Here is a 24,496-nt window from a genome sequence, read left to right as displayed (position 1 = left end):
TTTGCCTTAATGACAGTTCAGTATGTAAAGATGTCATCACTAAGTTGCACTTGTTTTATTTTAATTTGGTGAATACTGTGTAATGCACCTGGGCTTGAAGTCTTGGAAGTAATAGTATTATTACTGGAAGTTGCACTATTATTTATTTTATTGTTATTATTTATTAGTTTAAATATTATGCAGTTTAATGATGGTAAAGTTGTTTAAAAAGTCACTTTACTGTGTCAGTGGACAGAGATTGTTTAACATTAACAAAGTGTAGTTGGTTTACAAAAAATATTACTATTTATTCCTTTTCTAAGACATATTCAGTGCAATACAACTTTTGACAAGCACCTCTGGATATTTTACTAATTCTTAATGCCTCTTTGGATGGTTGAAAATATGTTGTCAAAATTTTAGTTTAAGTTGTTTGCAAACTTTGTTTAATAAAAAGGTTCTATATTTTGACTGCATCTGTCATGCAATGTGATTCCTTCTCTTCATTAGTGCCACCTCCTTGAAAATTATCACTTTATGGGACCATGCAAACCTGTATTAATACTTGTATGCACATTAGAATGTTTTTTTTGTACAATGTACAATTCTCATGACAATGGAATAGGTTATTCTTAGCCAGTGATTGTAGTAGAAAATGTGGTTAACATCTACTCATGCATGGGAAAATAATACCGTCCAATACCGTGAAACTATAATTTTGAAAAATACCGTGATATAGAATTTTGGTCATACCGCCCAGCACTAGATTCAAGGAAGGAGAGTGAAGTAGGGAGGAGGTGAGCAAGCGAGAGATGGTGCAGGAGTGATCTCAAAAGAGCAAGCTCAAGTGCGAGAAAAAGGAGACGGCCATGAGGTGGAGAGCCATGGAGACAATAATAAAAGCATTTGGCACCATTATGCACCTACCCCTTGCTATGTGTGTGTTTTGTCCTCATCTGCCTGGCTCATCTGGTTACATTATCGACAGTGTCAAATTCAAGGGGCTCCCAGAACTGAAGTTTGAGTGTGGAGCCAACCCACACCATCACATTTCCTAGTTTCTTTTTTAAACTTTCACACCAGTGGTATAATCCATTGACAGGGTGCCAGTGCTCCATAATTCGTCCTTCTGGTGACCTAAGATGGGTCTACATAAGTAATGTTATATGTGGTCCCACATCCCTAGCATATATAATAATGCACCCTGTTTTTGGAAATCCTTGATACATTCTGGCTTGAATTTCAGAAAAGCATCGTGAAGATTCGGATGAAGAAACTGAAGAAGGAGAGGTGGAAGATGATGATGATGATGATGATGATAATGACAATAGCATCGAGGAGGAAAATGAAGGGAGAGTGAGTGAAAGTGATGAAGAAACTGAGAAGAAACCCACACAAGAGCTGGAGGTCAGAATACTAGACAGTGGGGAAAAATGTTTTCCCAGAAGCCCTGAGTGTGTGATCTAGTCTGTTGTTAAACCAGTTTTATACTTTTAATCACTTTTTCTTTCCCCCAAATCATATAATAGAGAGCCATTTCATGAGTTTCACAACATTTTATTATCTCAATCAGCAGTCATCCCATTTTGCCTCAAAGCAGTAACATTTTTGTGTACAGTACGTACATCATAATTTGTGACACTAGTGTGTGCAAAGTGGTAGCTTCTACAAATATGAAGAGAAAGTTAATTCAATATTCATACAAATCTTAAATAATGACTGGCTGATAAAATTTTATTGAACATATTGTATAAATATTTAAGATGAAGCTTTACATTTAGTAAATGCCAGAACCTCCTTTAGCAGCAGTAACCTTACCTAAGTACTTCTTGTAGGTCTGATCACGTGCAACACAGCATTTAGGAAGTATTTTGTCCCATTTCTTGTTACGGAAATATATCCGTTCCATTATATTTCTGTTATGTCTTGCATGAACAGCTTGCTTCATATCATGCTACAGGTTTTCATTGTGACCCAATTCAAGAATTTGACTTGGTTTTCCTAAATGGTACATTTCTTCGATTTAAGGCCCACTTCTGTTGATGTACTGTTGTGTGGTGTCCTTGGCATACTACATTGTTCATCTTTTTTTGAATTTCAGATTCATCTGAAAGTTTTTCTTAATAAAACTTGAATTTCATTGTTCCCTCAGTGATTGAACTCATTCAGGCCCTGAGGACATGAGAATGTCCTTAACACTTTTGCCAAACCTTTTAACTCTCTTATGTCTGCTTAACATTGTCAGTTTAGTGTTGTGGGTCTTCCTGATGGTCTTTAGTACTTTTTACAGCATTGGTTTCCTGTATGGAAACTTCCCTTGAACTCCACTGCTGCTTGGTGTTTTTCTTATTGCTCACTCATAATCACAGACAGTATCAAGTAGAAGAGTTACTTGAAGATCCTTAGTTGTGTCACCCTGTAATCTACTTCCAACTGCTTAAGCATTTTATGGTGTGATCTTCCATTGCTCTCTGCAGCATGCCCACTCCTTGGGTGAGCTACAAATCTATTAAACATGCAATCCATTTTCTATTTAAATATGGATTGATGAAGTTAGTAACTCTTCTAAAGTGTGCTGAATACTCATAATTGTGGCAAGTTGAGTTTTGATATAACACTGTTTTGAAGAGTAGGAAACCAACATTATTGGATTGATTTAAGGGGCTAGCTGTCTCCAGTTACCCTCTTTCAAATTTTTCTCTTTCAGTGAGGTTCATATATTTGTACCTGATGACTGAAATAATATGTTCAATAAATATGACACTTTACAGAACTATTTATGCACTTTATTTATTCAGACTGTCTAACTCTTCGATGAAGATCAGTCATTTTAGGAGCTATTCATGTATGAATTCTGAAAAAATCAAAGGTGTCACTAACTTTTTCTGAGTTGTAAGGTTTACTTGTTTTTTTTAAGACATACCCACAAATTCACTAGTTCTGAGTTACTTTGGTTATTTTAATGATAGACTGTTGTTACTTGTCTTTAGACTGACGTACTCTCCCAGGCTGAGAAGGAGTCTCTTCTGCGAAATGACCTTCGTCCTGCTGTGAAAACCTTCAAAGGAAATAAACTATTTCTAAGGTTTGCTACATATGGTGAGCAGTACTGAAAATCCTCTTTGCACTGTTTTTAAGAATTCGATTAGTACATTAGACTGTAAATATGCCAATCATGACTGTTACTCAAGGCTAAGGAGCAAAAAAAAAAAAGAAAAACTTGAATCCAGAAGTAAGTATGACCAGAGACGGACAATTTTAGGGAATTTTAAAGAGCGATGATTGAATACAGAGGAAAATAGCTTAAACTGACTTTCTGAGAGTGAAATCAGAATTCATTGGTAGTGTCGGAAGTTCTTAAATAGAGTAACCTTTTTTGCTTGGTTTTAGTTGTGTTTCAGATTGTAATTGGTCAACTGGCAAGACATGAAGTTAGGACTTTGCCAGTTACATTAGAGTAGTACATTGCATAAAGAAGGCAATGAATATATTTGCATATTTTTAAAAGAGGCAGTTTTGTGTATTGACTTTCCCAATACATACATGCAAAATAGCTATACTATTTAACTGCATATTTAATAGTCTTAATGTGTTTTTTTTCTTTCCAGATGATAAAAAGGAACTAGGAGCTGCCAAGAGAAGTCAATATTACATGAAGTATGGAAATCCAAATTATGGAGGCATGAAAGGCATTCTGAGCAACTCTTGGTATGTGATAAGTAACAAAATACAAATGACTTTTCAGTTTTAGATATGATCAGTGTCTATTGGGTTGATTTCTAGGTCTTTGTTAAATGCCATTAATAAAGTATTTGACAACATGAAGTTTAACAATAAACCATAACCACTTACACATGTTAAAAGTGTTTTTGAAAGTCTGAGTTGTGAGATGCAGGATTTAGAAAACAAAACAGGATGTCAAGTAATCTTTCACAGATAAATAAAACTTACTTGAAGTACACATTCCAGTCACTTTAGGGAAATATAGAGCTATAGTTCTGCAGCATAATTTTCCACCAAATTATAAAGGTATACTGTTTGAAAATTAAACATCTGATAGTTATTACAAACACAAAGAAGGTCATGTAAAGTACCTAGCAAACTAGTAGCAATTGCAAGCTACAAGGGGGATATTGTTACCATCGTCCACAATTGGATGGATTGATGGATGGAAGGAACTTTATTTGTCCCCAGAGGGAATAAATAGGTATATAAGTAAATACCTTTATACACACACTGGTCTAAACACACACCCAAACAACTATAAAGCAACAGATTTAAAAAGAAAGAAAAGTTCTGACATGGCTTTCACAGTCACAGTGAGGCATTATGGAGGTATGTTGCTGTTGGTATAAAGGAGCCTCAGTCACATTTCTAGACACAGTTCTGCTTTATAATTTGTTGGCTGAAATTCCTCAGTGTTACTGTGCCAGACAGAGGATGTGCAGCATTGTTCATAAGGCACTCAGTTCTGTTTGTCATTCTCTCCTTTGCTACTACCTCCAGGGGGTCCACCAAATTAACTTCTGGTAGGGATTGTGCAAGGACAGCATTCTGTAATCTCAAACAGCAGTACATGAATAACATTTCTGATAAACAGAAAAGTTCTTTGCCTCAAGGCAGAACAGTTGCATATCTTTTGTTACAAGCCAGCTTCACCATCTACCTTCTTTAAATGCTTTATCTCTGCAAAAGAAAAGATAATCAGAATGCTCATGCCATCTGTTTCACTAACAAATCTAATTCCATTGTCTGCCAGGAAACCACTTGCCCTATGCACATCGTGCTGTCGCTGTACACTCTTTGTCTTTCTTATGAATCTCTGTTTTTACCCTGCCATTGAAATTAGTGCAAGAGCCCCTCAGTAATGACAATCAATCGCCCAGTAATCCATAGTCTCTGTAGAATCCAATCTTGAAGTGAATTAAATTAACTTATTAAATATCTGGGAAAACACTACAACCAAATCGTCTATGGTGTTTGTCTGTTTACATATTCACTGTGTTCTTGTTCTAATTCTGATGTTCTTTGTGTCAGTTGGCTGCCAAAATATACAACCTGGAATCACTGTGAACACTAAGAAACAATTCTGTCACACACTGTGATTCACTTAAGGTGATAGCCCCAGAGACTGAGTAGTGACCAGTGCCTGTAGAAATGAAATCTAAGCTGAACAATCCCCTCTCCCCCAGATGTATGTCATAGTATGAAAAAGGCAACACAAACCCCAGTGTTACTTCTTTTTTTGGGATGGGACTATTGCATTCTGGGTGAGTAGTCAAGACAAGGCCCACCTCTATAATTTAAGACAAATTCAAAACAATCAAACAGAGCTTGATCGCTTTGAACTAGTCAGAGTGTCTAGAAATGTCAAACTACTGAAACTGGTTGGCCCTGACTGGATTAGTATTTCCCTATTTTACTAATGAGAGAAATGGCCATTATGGTTCCATTTTCAACATCAAATTAAACTGAAGACAAAGCAGTAGAATAGAATAAAATGTACCTAATATGAGCATCACCTTCTCACATATAGAGTTTGAATAGGTCTAAACTTACAAAGCATACTTGACCCATTAGGAAAGCAGTTATTACTTTTTGCTGTTGAGGTGTTGTACAGAGTACAGTAAAATTCTTACTTTTCTGAAGCACTGCAAGAAAACCCTCTGATTTTTCTTGTTCTTTTGGCAGCTACTCAACCACATGACAACTATTGTGCAGCAGTTAAGTACTAGAGACATTTTAAAAGTACTTATTCCACAATAAGATCTGTTTGCACTTACCATAAATCTTGCGTATTATCACATCAGACTTTTTTCCAGAGCAGAGCTTACCCCAGTTGCCTAGGCATCCACTCCTGCCTGCTGGGGGAGGTCGCTAAGGTCTATTTATTCACAAAAGTGAGTCATCGGGGAAAAATTGTTTGAAAATACTATATGATGCCAGGTTAAGTCACCTTTCATAAGAATATCATTGTTTGATGTGTCACATTTCTTAAGGGTGTACATAATTCTTTGGTAAAAAGTGTTTATGTGAGCATTGTTGGCTTTCATGTATACTGATGTATTTTTAAAACATATAGGTATCGCATTTAAATTGCGCTCTCTGTACAAGATGACCTAGTTTTTATCACTGAAATGTACATTTTTTTTCAGGAAACGAAGGTACCATTCTCGACGGCTGCATCGAGACCTTCTGAAGACAAAAAAGAGCATTATTGGGGATGATGTTGGACTGACTCCTCCATATAAACACCGTCATTCAGGTAGAGCTTGCAAGTGTAAGATACACAGTTATTGTACGCTAGATAATGGCTCTACGTTTACTGTAAACTGTATATGCATTATAACTGAATGGCTTTCAGGGTCAGTTGTGAGGGGAGCATTGTGGCAACAACCAGCTTCTGGTTTGAAACAATCTCTGTCATTAATTGAACACGCTGTTATTTCTGTCTTTTTAATGGGTTAGCTCAGTTAGTATAGGAGTGTGTTACTCAAGAGTTAATTCACTTTCTGTATCGTAATTGTAAGATTTGCTCTCCTGTTTTAAACTATGGCACAGGTCACTACAACACCGAAGCAGCTGCTCCCCATAACATTTACAGTATTTGCACCTTTGTCACATCTGCTTTTTAATGATCAGAGTTTCAATTCACTTAAGAGACTAAATTAAAAAAGTGACTAAAGAGACTTAATTATTTAAAGCTTTGGCAAAATTACCAATGTTGCTCACTCACTTTCTTGTAAATCTCACACTGCTGTTCGTTTCTAAACAGGAACAAAAAATGGCAGCTAATGAAACTTGCAATCAGATAAAAAAAGGTTGATTAACTGATCGTGAGTGCATAAATTACATTTATTGATAAAGATTGCTACTTTTCTGGCCAACTTATATACTGTATCAGTAGACATAAAAAATAAATGCATTAATTAATAAATGTTTTTAATTGAATGCTTGTATTATCTGTAAATTTCCTACAGTGATATTGTAGTCATAATTTTAAAAAATTGAAATTTGTGGATTTTTTTTTGTTTTAGCTATATGAGACTTTTACTGAATCATTGAGTGGTATTAATGGGGAGCTAGAGCAGATGTCAAATATTTTTGAATCCTAGCATAGGTTTGAACATGGAACACGTAGGGTTAAGTAGCTGATGTACATCTTTTTTCTGAAATTGTTGACTGTTGTATTTTTGTAAGCTCTGTTTACACAATCAGATACTAATTATGTTCAAAATGGAAAAAATGTGTGCATTTTTATACAAATACCATCTTTTTTTGCCCTAGCCTATGTCAGCAAAAGATGCCAGTGCCATGCTTTGCATTCCATGAGATGTGTGCTGTTACTGTTTTAAAAATCATCTGTGATCCCACAGCTGCATGTATCTTGTCCAGAACATAACTTAGATACCAAATGGACGAGCTTCTGTTTTAATCTGAAAGTGTGTTTCATCTTAATCCCTCTACTGTTGTATCAGAAATACAGTCAAACCTGGGTCAAGGATGGGGGGTGCAAGTGTAAACAGATAATAAGATACTGAGGCTGAACTGTGAGAAACTGGTCTGTTGTGCTGCCTAGCTTTATAAATTACTCCGTGCCCAACAGTGAGTTTGCGAGAAAACATTGTAACAGAGTACAGGGAGCTCTTTATAGCCGGGATTGAAGGATGGCGGTCTGTAAGTGATTCATATTCTAGACTGGTTGAGATTAGTGTCTGGGAGCAGACTGGGCAAGGCAAGAGGTTTAAATGGCAGCAGTTGTCATCCTTTAAATCAGGAGGGTTTCAGAAAGATGACAGAGACTTTATTAAGAAACTAATAAATCAGAATCCTGCACAGACATTGCAGTGCTGTTGTATTTAGTTACTCAATAAACAATCCGTTATTTGGAACATCGTTTGGCAGTGGTATCGTGGGCATTCAGCAGAAGTGTGCCATGGCCGAATGGGATATCGCTGCACACTTTAATTGATGTTATTCAACTCCGCAGGAAACAAAATGGTTTAAATGTAGCCACAGCAGTCTTTGACAGAATGCAATTCAGTTATATATAAAAGTGGCTTTTCTGTGTAATGATGGCATGTTCTATATCCATATATAATGCAATTTGTGTGCCTAACATATGCATATTTTAACAAATAATAATCTCTATATCTAATTTATTGTATTTTCTATAGTACCAGAGTATGATCTGAGTGTTCAGATAGTGGGACTCCTCTGATTCCTAGCCTTACTAAAATACATCATCCTTGGTACAATACCTCAGGGAAACGCACCATCTCACCGTGACTTCTGCAACTTTCTTTTCTGTCAATGGATGAAACCACATTACCATCAGTATTGGTGCTGACAATTTTGATTTACGGTGGAGTGAGTGTAATCTGCCAACACAATTTTTCTTTTCATGTGCTTCACTGTGGAGACACTTCTTTCTCAAATATACATTCTCCTGACTGATTCATGTTAACAGCACTGGAGTAATATTCTACAAAATGCAATTCTCATTTTAAAATTCTTGACCTGGAAAAGGGAATCCGCTTGTATCTAACACACCTCTGTTTGCATTTATTTGTGTGCTTTTTGATGAGAACATAAAGTGGGTTGTTGAAAGCCCCGAATGAGATAGGGAAGATTTCTTGTAATTGCCTCTTAGGTTACATCAGTAGCTTTTCACATGTGTAGTCTACCCATTGAATGATGTCAGTAAGTAAATTGACTTGTAGCACAGCTGAGTGCATACAGGGATATCGTAGAACAGAGTGGGCAGGTTTATCTTGTAATTCATTAACATGGCCATAAGGATTTGTTTTATTTTGGTTACTGACTTATGCTTTAAGCATTAGTGGTGTGTTAGATCTGTTTAAAGGTGGAAGTCACAGAGAGAATTTTCATTCTACAGCCAGAGGTGGGTAGTAACAAGTTACATTTACTTGAGTAACTTTTTAAAAAAATTGTACTTCTAAGAGTAGTTTTACTGCACCATACGTTTTACTTTTACTTGAGTACATTTGTGAAGAAGAAACGCTATTCTTACTCCGCTACATTGGGCAACACTCTACTCGTTACTTTTTTTCATTTACACATTTATATACGCCATATTTTAGTTGGAGGGAAGTTGCTAGTGGATCTACTGAATGACTGTTTCACCAATCAGACGTAGCAACAATAATCACATGACTCCGTTTCACCAAACAGACGTAGCCACGCTGTCACATGACCACATACAAACTTCCTGCATCTGCAGCCTGTGAGAGACTTTCTAGTCATGCGGGGCTCCTGTTCACTGCTAAATGGTCAGAGCTTCACTGCAAGAACCTTGAGAGCCAACTCCTGTGAAGCTTAACCAAACACTGAGTGAAGTGATTTTAACCAAACATGCACAGACACCGACAGTCAAGGTAAAGTGAGACTTCTTGTACATACACAAGACAAGCTGCCTTGTTCTAATGTTATTTTCTATCAGCCGTTCTATTTGGAGGGCAAGTGAATATGCAGAATTATACCGTCAGTGTACAGTATATCTTGTCACTGTAAGTAGTTTGCACTGTTCAAACATACATGTTTCCTACTATAGGTGTTGGCTTCAAAAGCTTTGTTGTGAAAAACTGAGATTTGGAACTTTGTGTTATTTGTGCATCTTTATTTTGTAAAGATGTTATTTATTTTTACTCATTTTTTATTTTATTATTTGGAAATTGCAGAATTTCTGCATTATTTTATATTTTTGTCTGTCTTATTACATTTCTAAAAAATAAATCATTTATGATGATCAAACAGTTACTCAGTACTTGAGTAGTCTTTTCACCAAATACTTTTTTACTCATACTTGAGTAATTTTTTGGATGACTACTTTTTACTTCTACTTGAGTAATATTATTTTGAAGTAACACTACTCTTACTTGAGTACAATTTTTGGCTACTCTACCCACCTCTGTCTACAGCTTTATGTGCAGTGTTCACTATATCTGCGATAACACACTCTTATAAAAACATAAAGATTCCCTTGTGCAAGGGTAAATAAATCTTTTCCAGACATTTGACTCTCATTTCATTTCACTTTTAAGAATCATCCATCACCTCACCTCATCCAAAAAAACTACCGGTCTTTTTCTTTAGCTTCATCTTGTATCAGACGCCCTAGTTAGTTACTTGTACAACGTCCATGACAAGACTATGGTACAAGAGCTTTACACACAGTGATTGGTGCAGGACGTCTTGCATCCATCAGATAATTACATGGCAGTAAAAACATCAGACCCAGAGGTGATGTGAGCCAACAGAAAAATAAATAGCAGAAAGTGAAGATTTGGAGTAGGGGATTTGAGTGGTCAGCCTGCTGTGGCGTTCTGTGCCAGTCAAAGAGGGAAGGGATGCCCCCAGTGGGGTTTATTTAAGAAAAAAAGAACGCTATATTGGGGTCCTGCCTGGGGAATGTTTCACCTTCACCTCCCTCTTGTCGGCCCTGATCTGACCCATATAATCGGAATATTTTTAAAACTTATTTGTGTACATCTAAAGTTTTGTTAGCTAGTTAGTATAGTAACAGGTCACTGCTGCACATGTGTATCCTTTCATCCAACACACAAATTACCGTAAGTCATTCAGGACTTTTCTTTTTTCAGTTTAACATTCTGCCGAGTTTAATAAATAGGCCTCTGCCAATACAAATGTTCATTGTTACACATTTTCCTTCATTAGAAAATGTTTGTTGGTGTTTTTTTGTGCCTTTTACCAGTTCAGGTTAAACCAGGCATGATGCAGTAGCACCATACACTTTATTTAACATATTGCACATGTTAACATGCACAGCTGTCTCCAGAGCGAAAAGGCTATGTACTGTTGTATTAGAACATCATAAATAAGTGAAGCTAGAAACACATGAACTTAACTTTGGGACAGTGATTTGCTCAATAGGGTCTTCTGGTGGCCATAATAGGATCTGCCTTAATTTTGTTAAATTATTCCATCTGTTTCTACTTTTGCTTTGTAAGAAGCCAAAGGCCTTCAATCAAGTATAGATGCAAGGCAATGGACCTCTCGTTACAGGAGATGCAAGTAATCAGTTGATATTGCCTGTAATACTCACTTGTGTTTGTGCTTTTCTTAAATGTTTCATCATTTTTCCAGACCTACTGAATGTGCCTGAGGAACCAATTGAGGAAGAGGATGAGGGAGAGGAGGAAGATGAAGATATGGATGAAGATGAGCGGGTTGTTGAATATCGTGAGGAGCCACGCAATGTGGCTCCACTGCGCAGGACAGGTTCAGATTCTGACTCGGATGAGATGGACTATGACCTTGAGCTTAAAATGATCTCCACTCCTTCCCCAAAGAAAACTATGAAGATGACTATGTATGCTGATGAAGTCGAGTCTAAACTAAAAACTATTCGGTAAGCTAGTACTTTGTATTTCTTTCTGTAAACAACAGTCAGCATTTGAAATTAGAAGAAACCACTCATTCCACTTTAAAAAACATCCTGTCTATGAAATTCTAAGTGCGAACATTGTACCTATTTGATGATCTATAGTTACTTGTAGTCCAGTGAGACTGAAGCGACACTGTATCTGAAATAATTTTTGTTCTCCTCAGGAACTCTATGAGAGCTGACAGCATACCAGTTAGCAGTGTTAAAAACCGAATAGGAACAACTGGAAAAACCTCGAAAGAGAAAGTAACAGATGTGCGCATTTTATTAGAAGAAAAACGACAAAACTTGTCTCAGCAGCCACTGCCTTTCACCCCAACTAAGACAGGTAACTAATTGAAACATTCACGTTGGCATAAACATTTGGAGAGAGTTCCCAGGTTCATTACTTCTCGTAGAATAAAGTCAACCACATTAGACTGGCACAAGCACACATCCACACCAAAACATTGTACCCTTCATGCCATCCAGTTTTGCCTCTGACTTGCAAACAAATTGTGGAGAGCGGACACATTTAATGGGATGCAAGACAAGGATTTGGGAACCGTAATAAAAATTAGCTGATAAAGGCAAGCAGCACTTTTGTACATGTTGTTTACTCCTGTTGTTACCTAACCTGCTCAGTCACTAAAACAAAATACCAAGGTATTGTTTGAGGAAATTGTAAGATGAGCTAGTTAAACCACAAGAAAACCGATGTATGAAAATTTTTTAAACCGCCTTACAAAAATGTGCTTATTATCTCCAGAAAGCAAAAGTAACATATTGACCTCTCAAACAACTTAACATCTTAATTCTGTGTCTTTTTAGCTGAAAATTCTTGGGCTTCTCAGTGTCTAATTCAGTGTCCGCTGGTGCTTTTTACTGTGTTGCAGATGTTCGACAACGGTTGGGTAAGAGACCACGCTCTCCTGATAACAGGACTGGTAAGGTCACTGTGAGTACAGCTCCACTTCCACGCAGAGAGCCGCTGTCTGATGTGCACAGTCGTCTTGGGTTCCCCAAGCAGGATTCTCAAAGACTTTACTCTGATGGTGGAAAAGATAGAAAGTTAGGTGAGTATGTGACACTTATACAGGCTTTTATTCTACCAAAATGATTTGGGTTTAAAGCTTTGATTTTATTGTCATGTATTTTAGATAGAACTTTTATTTTTGACATTTCACAATTATTTGACTGACGCCTTTATCCAAAGCGACTTACAACATTTGAGATACAATTGGTTACATTTCTTTTGTTTTTCCAATGGGAGCACAGGCGGGTGAAGTGATTTTTTGCTCAGGATCACACCGTGTCAGTGTTAGTATTTGAAGGCCAAAGCCTTAACCACTGTTCCACGCTGTGTTAAAAATGTGAAAATTATAAATTAATTTAAATTTAATGCCTACCTCTTTTTTTATTTGTTTATTTGTCCCTAAGGGGAAATGTGGCCAATCAAGGAATGAGATCTTGTAATGAGAAGAATCCAATCAGGGAAGGGCTACGTACAAACAAATCAAAGTGCAATTAGAGTCTGCATTTTTGAAAGTGTGCTGAGGCTGGCTTTCCAGAAATACAAGGCTCTGGAGAGCATTTGTAAAACTTTTTAGGCGTTGAAAATGCCAGGGTTGTGTTTCATTTGTAAATGAAAATGTAGTAGTGTGGATGGGGCCTGACTTGCATACTGTAAGGATGGATTCTTGATTTGTGCCTACTATTATTAAAAAAAAAATCATGACCCCAAACTGGATAAGCTTGTTAGAAGGTGAATGGATGTGCTTCAATTATAAAGTCGTAGGGATGCTACCTGTATGGAGAGCATTTTAATCATCTTGGCAGATAATGTCAGTTCTTCATAAGACACAGTTAAGCCTTCAGTAACTGGGACACATAGACAGACAGACGTGTGTGTGTGTGTGTGTGCATTTTGCTTTTGGGGATTTTGTACTTTTAGGAATACTTCAGGGGAAGATATTTTTTTCCTGAGTTTTATCAAGTTCTTCATTTAACTAGTCTTTAATGGCGAATAATGTCATTAGAGGAATTGCTGCAGTGCCATTGACATTTACCCAAGCTAATTCTAACAAACTAAAATTAATATTTGATTGCATTATAACACTCATACCTTCATTGCCTCTAGAGCACAAGACGAGACTTTTCTATTTGTGTGTATTTTTTTTTTTTTGTTCATTTTTAAAATCTTTATAACCACTATTATATGATGGTGTGTTGCTCCTCTTTTATTTCACAGCAGGAAGCCTTTGGAGTCGACTTGGGACAACGTCATCTTCCTCAGGTCAGAAGGAGAAGTTCTTTGCAGGGCGATCATCAAACAAGTCAACAACAGTAGCTCCTACAGCAGCAGTAGCAGCAGCAAATAGTTCTGGCGAGGATGATGATTCTGAGCTCCAAAGGGTGTGGGGGGCCATGATCAAAGAGAAAGAAAAGTCACACAAGAAAAGAAGTCGGCTGGACAATCTTCCCTCTCTTCAGATTGAAATCAGTCGTGAAAGCAGCAATGGCTCAGACAGTGAGTCGTGATAGGACAAGAAAACAATGACTTGTTAAATAGACAAAGCTTTTGTTTAATGGGTTGGCACCTCATGAGTGACCAGAGTTTGGACTGTAGTTTGTGGCTGAAAAATACAAGCGTGAATTTACATTTCTTAAGTTTTTCAGGATGTGCTATGCTGCTGACTGTATCATGGCTTTCACCTGGGAATATCATGAATAGTTCTGTAAGGGTAATGTTTTGGAGACAGAACTAAAAGGGTGTTACAGTTGAAGATCCTATATAGCTACTCGTGTGAGGGGAAAAAAAGCAACATATAAACCTGAAGGTGAAGAAATTGCATTATGAAAGAATTCAAAACAGACTTTATGTCCCATACAACCTCTCATTGGACACGATGTTCAAGCCAAAACACAGATTTCAACCACTGGAAGTAAAATCTGTGGCCAGTATTTAGAATGTAAAATGTGGAAATGTTCTTTTAAAATAAGAATTTCTCGCCAGAATTCCAAATAATATGAGGATAGTAAACTACCTTTTACACATGTGAAAATTGTATTTTTCAACATTCCTGCCCTTTAACATTTTATTTGCAGTTGACTTTTAAGGCACATATCTGGCTATATTTGGACATAGTCCTTTAATGCACTGGTTTTGTTCCCAGCACAGGGGCCAAGAGTTATCTGCCTGGAATCCAGAAGCAAATGGGTTTTTTTAAAAATGGTAGTTTGTGTATGAATGAGTCGTTCTCCACTCATCAGCCTGTCAGTTTGTCACATTTACATGTTTTTCTCGCCTAACCCTCAATTGATTCTTCTTAACATTAATCATAGGCTTGACTAAAGATTGGGTACCTAGTAGTACATTTCGGACATTTTTTGTCATTGGTACATCATTCCACAGGGAGAGAAACCTGCCATTAGGTGGAATTGTGACTGTTGAGAAAACTGCTTATATAAAAAGATGCCAGAAAGTGATCAATGTCTGTGTGTGTATGTGTGTCTAAATCTATATATTCCAAAATCCACCCATAGAATAAAACTAATATATATTCATATCATTTACACAAAATGCATGAATATATATATAAAGGTTCAAACCTGTGTGTGTAGATATGTATATGCTGTATACTAATAAGTTTCAAGTTTTGCAGTTATAATGTGTTCATGTATGTGTAATCTGAGCTCAAGACTCATTTTGCACATACACTGATTTATGGTATAGTATATATTAACTCTGATTTTTATATATATTTATATATGTATGTGTATATATATATATATATATATATATATATATATATATATATATATATATATATATATATATATATATATATATTTATGTATGTGTGCAGTATATACAATCTATATGTAATATAGACATATACTGTATATGAAATGTATACCTTTCTATATACAGATGCACACAGTTTGTCCATTTATGTATTTTCTAGAGTATTGACAATCTTTAAATAGATGCTGCTGTTAACAAGGACACACAGAAATAGTTGGGGTGTGAACAGTTTTTTGCAGAAGTTTTCATTTTGTGCTTTTGTTCCTCTGCAAAATGCTGAAGGCAGATATAAAAAGTCTTCTTTACTGAAGGTGACTTAGGACCAGAAACCACTGCTGTGCTTCTTGGAAGCAGCCAGCCTGAAAGCCGGTCATCGCCTTACTGCTAACTTTACAATCATTCAAGTTTGTTCTTTATATACAGAATCATAAGCTATAAATGCTCCTTGTAGATGAATGCTCAGTGGCAATATTCCAGATCATTAAAATTCAGATTTGAGTGTGGTACAAGTAAAGTTGGGCGATGGAAGGGAATTTGGAAGAGAAATGTTTTAACCTGCAGAGTCTCATTTGGAAATAAGTAAACATTGCAAAGAAAAGAAAAAAAAACTAGTTGTTTTAACTTCTACGTTACCTGTATATTTTTTACGAAATTATGTTGTAAAGAAATATTGATGAAAACTTACAATTTTGTATTTGTGCAACTTTTGCTTTAATGAAGATGGGCAGCTGTCAACGGCATCTTTTTATAAAATATGCTGTTAACTGGCAATGTAGCGTTAAATGCAAAGAAACCCAAAACAATTCTTTATTTGGTGTCCATGTGTTTCAGCCTGTTCCACAGTCTCCCTATTCCCCTTAATAATGTGATCCATATACATACAGTAAGTGATGCTTTGTTTGTGTTCCAAGCAGTACGTAATGCACATGCCTGTGCTGTACTGTACCCGAAAGCTTTATTCAAGTGCATGGACTGCAAATTCAGTACCCAAAGAAACACACTTTCTCTAATATGTATACAAGTATAAACCATACTTTGTTACTGGTTTACTCAGTTCTTCCATCATCATCTTTGATCCATCTGTCCATCGACTCTTCCTTCCTTTGTTTCCAGTTTTCCCTTTTTACCTGTATTAGATGTGATCATATTTTACTTCATTTCACTACCTCTGCAGTTTCCCACTGTTTTCAAAATTTGATCTGCTCTTTGTCATAACCTTTAAGTATACAAATTCTGATTTTCTTTGGGTGAAAAAAGGAACCAAAAATGCAGTGTTTGTTCTTTTATCAGTACCTTAACTCCGTTCATTAATGTCTAATGAATGACAGCATCTCACGTTTTACTGATATTGTGTCTACAATAATACTTCTTATAAAGGAAGGAGTTATTCTCAAACTAGAATCCTTTGTCAGACTTGTTTTTCAAAATCAACATTCAGTTTGTTAATTTGGAAGTTTGCAATATTGTGTTGCTTGTACCAAAACGGTTTAACCTTGTGAATCTATACAGATGTTTTGAGCTGTTGTTTGATCACTAAAGCCTGTTTCATATTACTTCAACTTCTTGTACTACCTTTCATAGTCATTTAGTCTTATATTACATTTGATGAAATTGGGTTGACTTTGTGGTCATACAAAATGATTTTTAAGCCTAGAAACTCAAAAAATACGTAAACATTTAATTTAAAAATGAACAATAACTGTTCTTAATGCATTTTCAATAGACCCTCAATTTGGTGTTGCTGATATTTGTTTGACTTCCTGCCACAGTACCTACCTTGTGTGTCTTTACAGGTCGCATAGTCTCAGTTGTCATGACCTGTACCAATGCCACCTACCCAAATCAATCTCCATTAGGAAGATGGACTGTTACCAAGTTAGGTATACATGTATAAAGGGGCTTAATTCAATGTAACAAGTGAAATGTGGCTTGGTTCTACTGTTGCTTCAAATACAGTAAGTAACTCCACCAGGCTTTAGCAGCATATGGAGAAAGGGCATTACTAGTGACAGATTACCAGTTCAAGCCATAGGTAATGGCACTGTAATGACGGGCATCTTGCAGACATTTCTGTACTGTTGGCTGCCCCTAGAGTGGCTGGCTTACATTGTCCAGGCTTTCATTTTTGCCAGATCCATCCAAGATGATGGATGCCATCTGAAGATTTTATTTTCTCTCTCAATTTCAGCTTAAAAAACAAAATGCATATTGTATAACAGATGGTTTTATTTTACTGTTTGTGAATTGTTTAATATGTGTTTTTTTACTATCTGGTTTTTCATTATTTTTGTATGTGTGGTCTGTTTAAAAATGACAACTGTTCTACAGACAAGAGTGCTGTATAGGAGTATGTTGCATTATACTGAACTTTCTTAATTTTCTTGTTTAATGTCTCATAAAAACTTTATGTAGAAAAGTTTCAATAATACTAATATACATACACACACACACACACACATATGCACCCAAAGGTGCAAACCAATCCATGCCCTTCTGCCAACCTAGGATTACATTTCTAATATCTGTTTCATAAAATGTTTACTTTCTTATTTTGGCAGACTTCACGGTGGATAGGCACAGACTATTTCTATAGCACATTCTCATACAAATAATGTAGCTCAAAGTGCTTTACATGATGAAAAAAGAGAACACTAATTAACACAGAATAAGAGTAAGGTCCGATGGCCAGGGAGGACAGAAAGAACAAAAACTCCAGATGGCTGAAGAAAAAAAATAAAATCTGCAGGGGTTCCAGACCATGAGACCATCCAGCCCCCTCTGGGCATTCTACCTAACATAAATGAACAGTCCTCTTTGTATTTAGGGTTCTCATGGAAGGACTTGATGATGATGGTCATGTAGACGTCTGGCTTTTAATCCATCAGTGTAGGAACGTCGCGGTGCTTTGATTGGGTGGTGATGGCGCAGGTCGCCACCACAGAAAACGGGGAAAAGAAACAGAAGAGAGAGTAGAGGTTAGTACGGATTTTAGAGCCACCATGAAGAGTTACAATGATTGAATATACAGAGCATCGGGATTAAACTAAATTGAAGTTATGAGAAAGCCATGTTAAAGTAATGTGTTTTTAGTAGTTTTTTTTAAAGTGCTCCACTGTGTTAGCCTGGCGAATTCCTATTGGCAAGCAATTCCAGATTTTAGGTGCCTAACAGCAGAAGGCCGCCTCACCAGTATTTACTCATTAACGTAACAGTGGTAAAATAACGCAAACTGCAATATGCACACATAATCTGTACACTTTCTGATCCTTTCCAAAAAGTAGTATGTGCTGAATTTATAAAATAAAAATGCCACCCACTTTAACCCAATCAGACAGACAACATGAAGGAGGGAGTGGGCTCGTCCATTCTAGAAACTTACTGATCGTGTTTGACAACTCTTGATTTCTTACCCGTCAAGTTATTTGTTGTTCTAATAAAAGACTGAGAGTTGCATTTACATTTTCACTTATTTTCGTAATCGACGTTTTCTTTGTAAAGCATTTTCTTAATGATTTAATTCGATTAACCAGCAACTTTAGCCAGTAAGTGTTCAAAAGTGTTTTCCAAAACGAAAGTAGGCTAGCAAGTGAGACTTAACAAGACCCTGCTATTGAACATTTAGAATTGTCGAGCAACAGGAAAGAAATCTTCAGTGCCTAAAGTCTATATAAAAGCAAATATTATATATAATATATATATATCTTCTTGCTCGATCCAGCACAGATGCGCGGGGCAGGGATCACTTCTGGATGTGCGCCTCGTGTACGTTCGCCTACATGGAGTCACAGACCAAGTTAGATTACAGGCGACACACACTATTACGTCTTTTCATTTCCACGGTTGTGTGCGGTGCTGTACAGGAATTTGACAATAACATACTTAAATACAGATTATATCTATCGTTCGATTTAAAAGTAAATCCAGCGCGCGCCCCCAAATCGCTAGTGTTAAGCGCACACATCATTAAAGACTGCAGTCTGTTTATACTGTACGTTAACCGTTTCAGCCGATATGAGTCCGTTAACGCAATCCCTTCAACGATTGTTCAGGATCTGGAAAAAAAAATCAAACTGCAGTAGCATAGTTTTTCCCTGAGCGGATTGTTTAAGTATTTATTTTAACATTTCGTAATGTGTTAAGCTAAAAATGTTCCAGTCGTCTTTTACCCCAGCACACGTCTTTAAAGGCCTTAACAGGAAAAAAGACAGAAATGCAGTGTTTTTACATCCGTGCCTCTTTAAAATGTTAGACTTGTAAAATTAAAGAGATACACACTGATTATTTCTAAAAACAGAATTTCACCTCAAAGTCCATGTTTAGACTCTCGGTATTTCTGCGTCTTAAGGTTTTAACCAATCAACTTTACCGCGTTAAAATGTCCTTGTCTGAATCTGTCGCTAAGACTGAATGACTTCCTGTGACGTCAAACCTATCAAATTTACGCGCTCAAAATAGAGGCGGGCCCAGCGGCGCGTCATTCGTATTATATAAACGGGGACCGCGGCGATATTTCTTTCTTTTCACTTCTATTAGATAGTCGCTGGATGTATATGTATTCTGTGTAAAATGTTTTTAGCGGTATTTGCTACCACATTAAAATCTTTTCAGTCGTATTTATTATGGCTCGGACCCGGACTAAAAAATGGTGCGTTGAAGAGAATAAATCACTAATGTAAAACGAATGTATTTGCTTATCTTGTGATGAGACCTCTACATAGGAAGTGCCGTCAGATGCGATAACTGATGAGTGTAGCTCTCTGAAGTCCAGCTTTTGCCGGCTCTGACAATTTCTTACTTGTGTGGATATTTTTGAGTAATTTGTTTTCTTTTATTTCAGATGGTTTTGCACATAGAGACGAAACATGAAACTGAAAGAGGCTTTACAGGTAAGTTATTCCGCTGTTATAATTGGCCTATATGTGTTGCGAAAAGTCTCGTAAATCGCTGTAATCCGAGCTCACGCTTTTCTCCCTGTATGATGCTCCTCTGTACCCGGTTAATGGATTACAGGCTACCAGAGGGAAGCAAAGCTGAAGGCCGATATCATCCAGCGCAAAACGAGTCCATCCGAGAGTCGATGCAAGAGATCTATATACAGCAGCGGGTGTAAATTATGGGCTCTGTGGGAACAGCCAAAAAGAATTGGGGGCAAAATGCACGACTAGAGTATGTGGAAACCCTAGCCATGCTGTCTTGCAGCTGGGATTAATGAAACTCGCCATTGTGAACCACGTGGTCGACAACCTATCGACTCCACTTCATCCGGTTGCACCCACGTGCTGTTAGAGGGAGTGTAATCTCTCGCGTTCCCATTCTGTGTTCTCGCGAGTTTCCCGTCGATTATTTAGGAGAAATGCGAGGGCGCTGTTGAGCTGCTGTTCCGTCCACGTAATCCAGTTTACTTTTGATGTTGATTGTTAACGCGAAAACGAGCCGCACGCGAAGGTGTCTTGCATTTGGTTTGAACAGACGTTATTACATAAAAATGCATGGATGAATGTAACGTTCCGACCCAATTTAATATTGAAAACTTATTCCTGTATTTAGCTGGACGCCTGCTAGCAGGGGCTCCAGCCGACCCATGTCCCTGCTGACTAGATACGCGGGTTTAGAAAATAAATGGAGCTGGTACGGATAGGCACGTATTTTTTTTTTTATAACCACTTAATTAGTTGAGCAAAGAGTATAGTTTTAACTATTATGGAACTTGTTTAAGATTCCGAACCCTCAAATTTTTATTTTTAAAAACCTAACTGTCTGAAAGATGTTGATTAAAAACAACGCTTTTGATGTTCTATGGAAAAGTTTTGGCACTGCCTCTGGAAGAATGAGAATCATTGCACTGCAGTCAATTGAATGAACGGACTTTTAATCAAGCGTTTGCTTTGCGTCATTTGACTGCTGGTTAAAGAAAAGGGTTTTTTTTTTTTTTTTTTTGAAAGCAAGTCATTTCAGATGAGGCAAAATTGTAAGTTTTCCTTCGTAATTTGGGTGCTGAAAGCTTAGAGTTTTGACACTCCTATTCAAGATCCTGCTTTGCTGCCAGGTTAATGCATATTTTAATTGGCCTTTCTATGAACTACTCTAACCATGTTAGTTTGTTTCCCCAACTATTTAAATTTAACCTTTTTATTCTATCTGGCTTTGTCCGTGCATGCAATTTGGCCTTAAGGAGCTTTGTATATTGTGGTGTATTCTTCTGATCTTGTTTTAATCAAGAACTTGAAACAAACTGGTGACTAAGGTAATGTTTTGCCAGCCGGCTTAGGAGTTTCTTTAATCTCCCCAAACGCCCCACACCCAACAAACTGTTGGGGTGTGCAATGCATTCAGTGATGCATAGTCTTGGTGTACCAAATATTTAATCTCTTGGATTTACAGGGGCTTGTGTTGGCTTACCCTGTGGCTGTAAATGGTAGGTGTTGCGATGTGTTTGATTTAGGGAATGACTCTCCTTTTAAAGGATTTTTTTTGTGTATTTGCTTGGTGGTTTAGTAGAGATCATAAGATGCCAGTGTTGAAATTTGATACTTTGGGGGGGAGGATATCACTTTGCAATTGTCATCTCATTGTCCACAAGTGACCATAGCCTGTCTGGATACACAAAAAGGGGATTTTTACAGGTTAATGCGACACATGCAGGTCTACGGGACCAAATTCCCAAACCTGTACAATTACAACTTTTAGAATAGCTGCTGTGTGATGGCTTCATTTTACTGTGTTCTGGTGGGTTTGGTTTGGGTATGGGTTTTGACAATCTCAGTGATGATATACCTGAATAGGAAGTGCCGTCTGATGCGAAAACTGACGATGTTTCAGGTTTAATCTGAGCAGGATTGTTCAGTTTGTGGTAGTGCGTGTAGGTGGTTTTTTTTTTTTTTTTTTTTTTTTTTTTTAAAAGGTTCTAATTACTTGTGCTGTTTTGTTTTTAGGTTAAGAGGAACACTTTTCCGTTTGAGGATTTAGTTGCCTAAAGGTATGTTCATCCAGTTTTCTGGCTTTTTCTTCCCAGAATTGCTTTTAATTTCGTATTGCGTTTAATGCTTTGTGAAGAGAATGTTTTGCAGAAGCATGACGTTCTTGCTTTTGTACTTAAAGATGGTGTTTGGGGTCAGAGTCCTTCAGAACAATTTAGGTGGGGCCACATGATATCTTGGCTTGGGCTGCTTTCTAAAAGTTCAGTTACAAAATACCTTGTTTGGTGATCCTGATTTTTAGTCCTATGTAACAGAAGACGAAGCTGGGGGTGGCAGAGTTAAAGATGTTAAGGTTTGTATTGGGCACAAGGATGGTCAGGATTAGAAACAAGTACATTAGAAGGTCAGCCTCAGGTTGGACAGTAGTGAGACGATCAAAGAGAATTTGTGATAGTTTGGACACGCGAGGATACCCAGCATCTCTCCTCTGCACTTGTGTTCTGATCCAGTTCTCTGTATCCTTGATTAGCCCATTTGAGCAAAGCTTGTGTGAAACTAAACAATATTGGATACATGAGCATCTTGCCCAGCAGTGTATAGATTAACAGTATACTGGAGTGCAGTTGCTTTTTTACTTTTGGGATTTCACTGTAAAGATGTCTATTTAAAATTAACTGTAGTCATTGTAAGTGGCCTTCTGTCATTTGGTGTGTTGCAAAGATGGTATATTGCATCAATGTGGATGTTTTATTCCCGTTTCATTTATAAAAGTTTTATCTTCAGCTTCTCCAGTGGGTAGCTGCTTAAGGATGGGAGATCACTGTCTGGAATGATACAGGGACTACATAATACATAAGGTAAAGTTGGCTTTGTTATTAAGTAATTGTACATATTCACATGCAGATGATGAAAGTTAAACTGAAAATAGCTGGAATTACCGGCAGATTGTCAGTGGTGATAGCCAGTTTTCTGAAAGGCATGCTTCTGTAAGAGTGTATAATTAATTGCATTGGAAATTTGTATTCTAACTTCCCCCTTTCCCCATGACAGGAAATAACTGCATCATGGAGAGAAACATCAATTGTGATGGCCGGAGTCTGAATCTCAAAATGGCTTTCTATGCTTGGGAAGATGTTGAATGTTTAAATCCTTTTTAAATGCAATGTCTGTGCATAGAGTGGTTACATTTGTTGGAGGGCTGAATAAAATGGTTTGTGGGGGATGGGATTTGTCATTTTTGTCTAATAAAAAAAAAAAAATCACTTTTTTCTTGTGTTCAGTTTTTGTAAATGCTGCCTCACTCCCTGCTGCTTGTGTGGCCTTCATTGATGTTACAGTTGAATTGTAATGGAGTTACTGTGGACTTTCCAAAGCAGGTTCCTCAGTTTTATGTGAGCCTTTTGGGCTAAAATCTGGGGCAATGCACAGTTGTAACTAAAGTGTGGTGTTTTTTGTCATTGGAAATTGACCGTGTATGTGCAGAGGGCATCAGTTGTAAAAGGCACTTGGCTTTGAAAATGTCATCATGTTGTTTAGGCCCCAATTTGACTGGGATTTAAACTCCCACTGGTAGAATGTGTGCTTTTTTCTTTTTAAGCCACTTGACTGTCAGGCTTTGCCTCCTTTTGTTCTTAATGTAAACTGATTAGGGAATTGCATCACACATCACCAGTTACAATTCATAATGCTACAATGTGATTTTAAAGATTGTGACCCTTCTCTGCTTGAAATCCATCCTGAAGAATTATGGTACTTTTTACATCCACATGAGCATTTTCAGCTTTTTTTTTGTGTAAAATTTTTTGCCCCTAAATCAAGCACTTAATTGAGAAACGCTGCTTCTGTGGCATGAATTTCATCCACTCTGTATGGGCTGTAGGTGACTTACTAGAGGTGTTGGTGAAGGGTGCTAATTTGCTGTTGATGCCTCTTCAGTAGTGTTTAATTGTGTACCAGTATTGTGGATTATTTATTACAACAGATGGCATACCTGAAATGTTGGTACCTCAGCACAGCTTCTTGGATGTATGCAGCACATGGTGCAAAATACGGTCCCAGTACTTGGTGTCCCCTGCAATGTATCCATGATTTTGAATAAAATGTTGTTGCTTGGCAGATAGTTACTTGTCCTGTTGTGTTTATCCAAAGCAACTTACAAAAATGTAACCGAAGTCTACCATGAAGTCATTACAGATTTTCAATTGTGGCAGCCATCTACCAATCGGGCAGTTAAATCGGCCAACAGTAAGACCGAGCAAAGTGTTAACTGTTCTGTGAATGTAATGGAGAGATGTTTAAGTACAGATTCCTTCTAACTTTAATGATGTACTTACAGGAATGATTCAGTTATCGAGTTATTCCATACTAACACACTTGTGTATTATA

General features: G+C 37.1%; 1 protein-coding gene, 1 long non-coding RNA gene and 3 other non-coding genes across 6 annotated transcripts in view; all 5 read left to right on the top strand.

The window, feature by feature from the left end:
• The window catches only part of ncbp3 (nuclear cap binding subunit 3), a 34,723-nt gene extending 19,848 nt beyond the window's left edge, over positions 1-14,875 (top strand). The window contains exons 6-13 of one of the 2 annotated variants that reach the window (XM_028806684.2): positions 1,226-1,386; positions 2,970-3,078; positions 3,588-3,687; positions 6,135-6,244; positions 11,107-11,371; positions 11,572-11,735; positions 12,283-12,462; positions 13,641-14,875. In XM_028806684.2, coding sequence (XP_028662517.1) covers positions 1,226-1,386; positions 2,970-3,078; positions 3,588-3,687; positions 6,135-6,244; positions 11,107-11,371; positions 11,572-11,735; positions 12,283-12,462; positions 13,641-13,927 — 1,376 coding nt within the window. In that variant the 3' untranslated portion in view covers positions 13,928-14,875. Of the gene's footprint in view, positions 1-1,225; positions 1,387-2,969; positions 3,079-3,587; positions 3,688-6,134; positions 6,245-11,106; positions 11,372-11,571; positions 11,736-12,282; positions 12,463-13,637 lie in introns of both variants that reach the window. The other variant, XM_028806683.2, reaches the window with a different exon arrangement.
• A 4,636-nt stretch (positions 14,876-19,511) lies between these two features.
• On the top strand, positions 19,512-23,357 carry LOC114655586 (uncharacterized). The gene is made up of 5 exons (XR_003716924.2): positions 19,512-19,839; positions 20,032-20,080; positions 22,127-22,170; positions 22,895-22,968; positions 23,162-23,357. It is a non-coding gene; the product is annotated as an uncharacterized LOC114655586 (long non-coding RNA).
• Positions 19,889-19,957, top strand: LOC114656819 (small nucleolar RNA SNORD49). Its single transcript, XR_003717107.1, has one exon. It is a non-coding gene; the product is annotated as a small nucleolar RNA SNORD49 (small nucleolar RNA).
• LOC114656818 (small nucleolar RNA SNORD49) lies at positions 21,953-22,026 on the top strand. The gene has a single exon (XR_003717106.1). It is a non-coding gene; the product is annotated as a small nucleolar RNA SNORD49 (small nucleolar RNA).
• LOC114656826 (small nucleolar RNA SNORD65) lies at positions 23,013-23,086 on the top strand. Its single transcript, XR_003717113.1, has one exon. It is a non-coding gene; the product is annotated as a small nucleolar RNA SNORD65 (small nucleolar RNA).
• Positions 23,358-24,496: the final 1,139 nt, after the last annotated feature.

The sequence above is a fragment of the Erpetoichthys calabaricus genome, chromosome 8 (genome assembly GCF_900747795.2).
Source record: "Erpetoichthys calabaricus chromosome 8, fErpCal1.3, whole genome shotgun sequence".
Taxonomy (NCBI): Eukaryota; Metazoa; Chordata; class Cladistia; order Polypteriformes; family Polypteridae; genus Erpetoichthys; species Erpetoichthys calabaricus.
The sequence above is the reverse complement of the archived record's forward strand: the minus strand, read 5'-3'. Positions and strand labels throughout refer to the sequence as shown.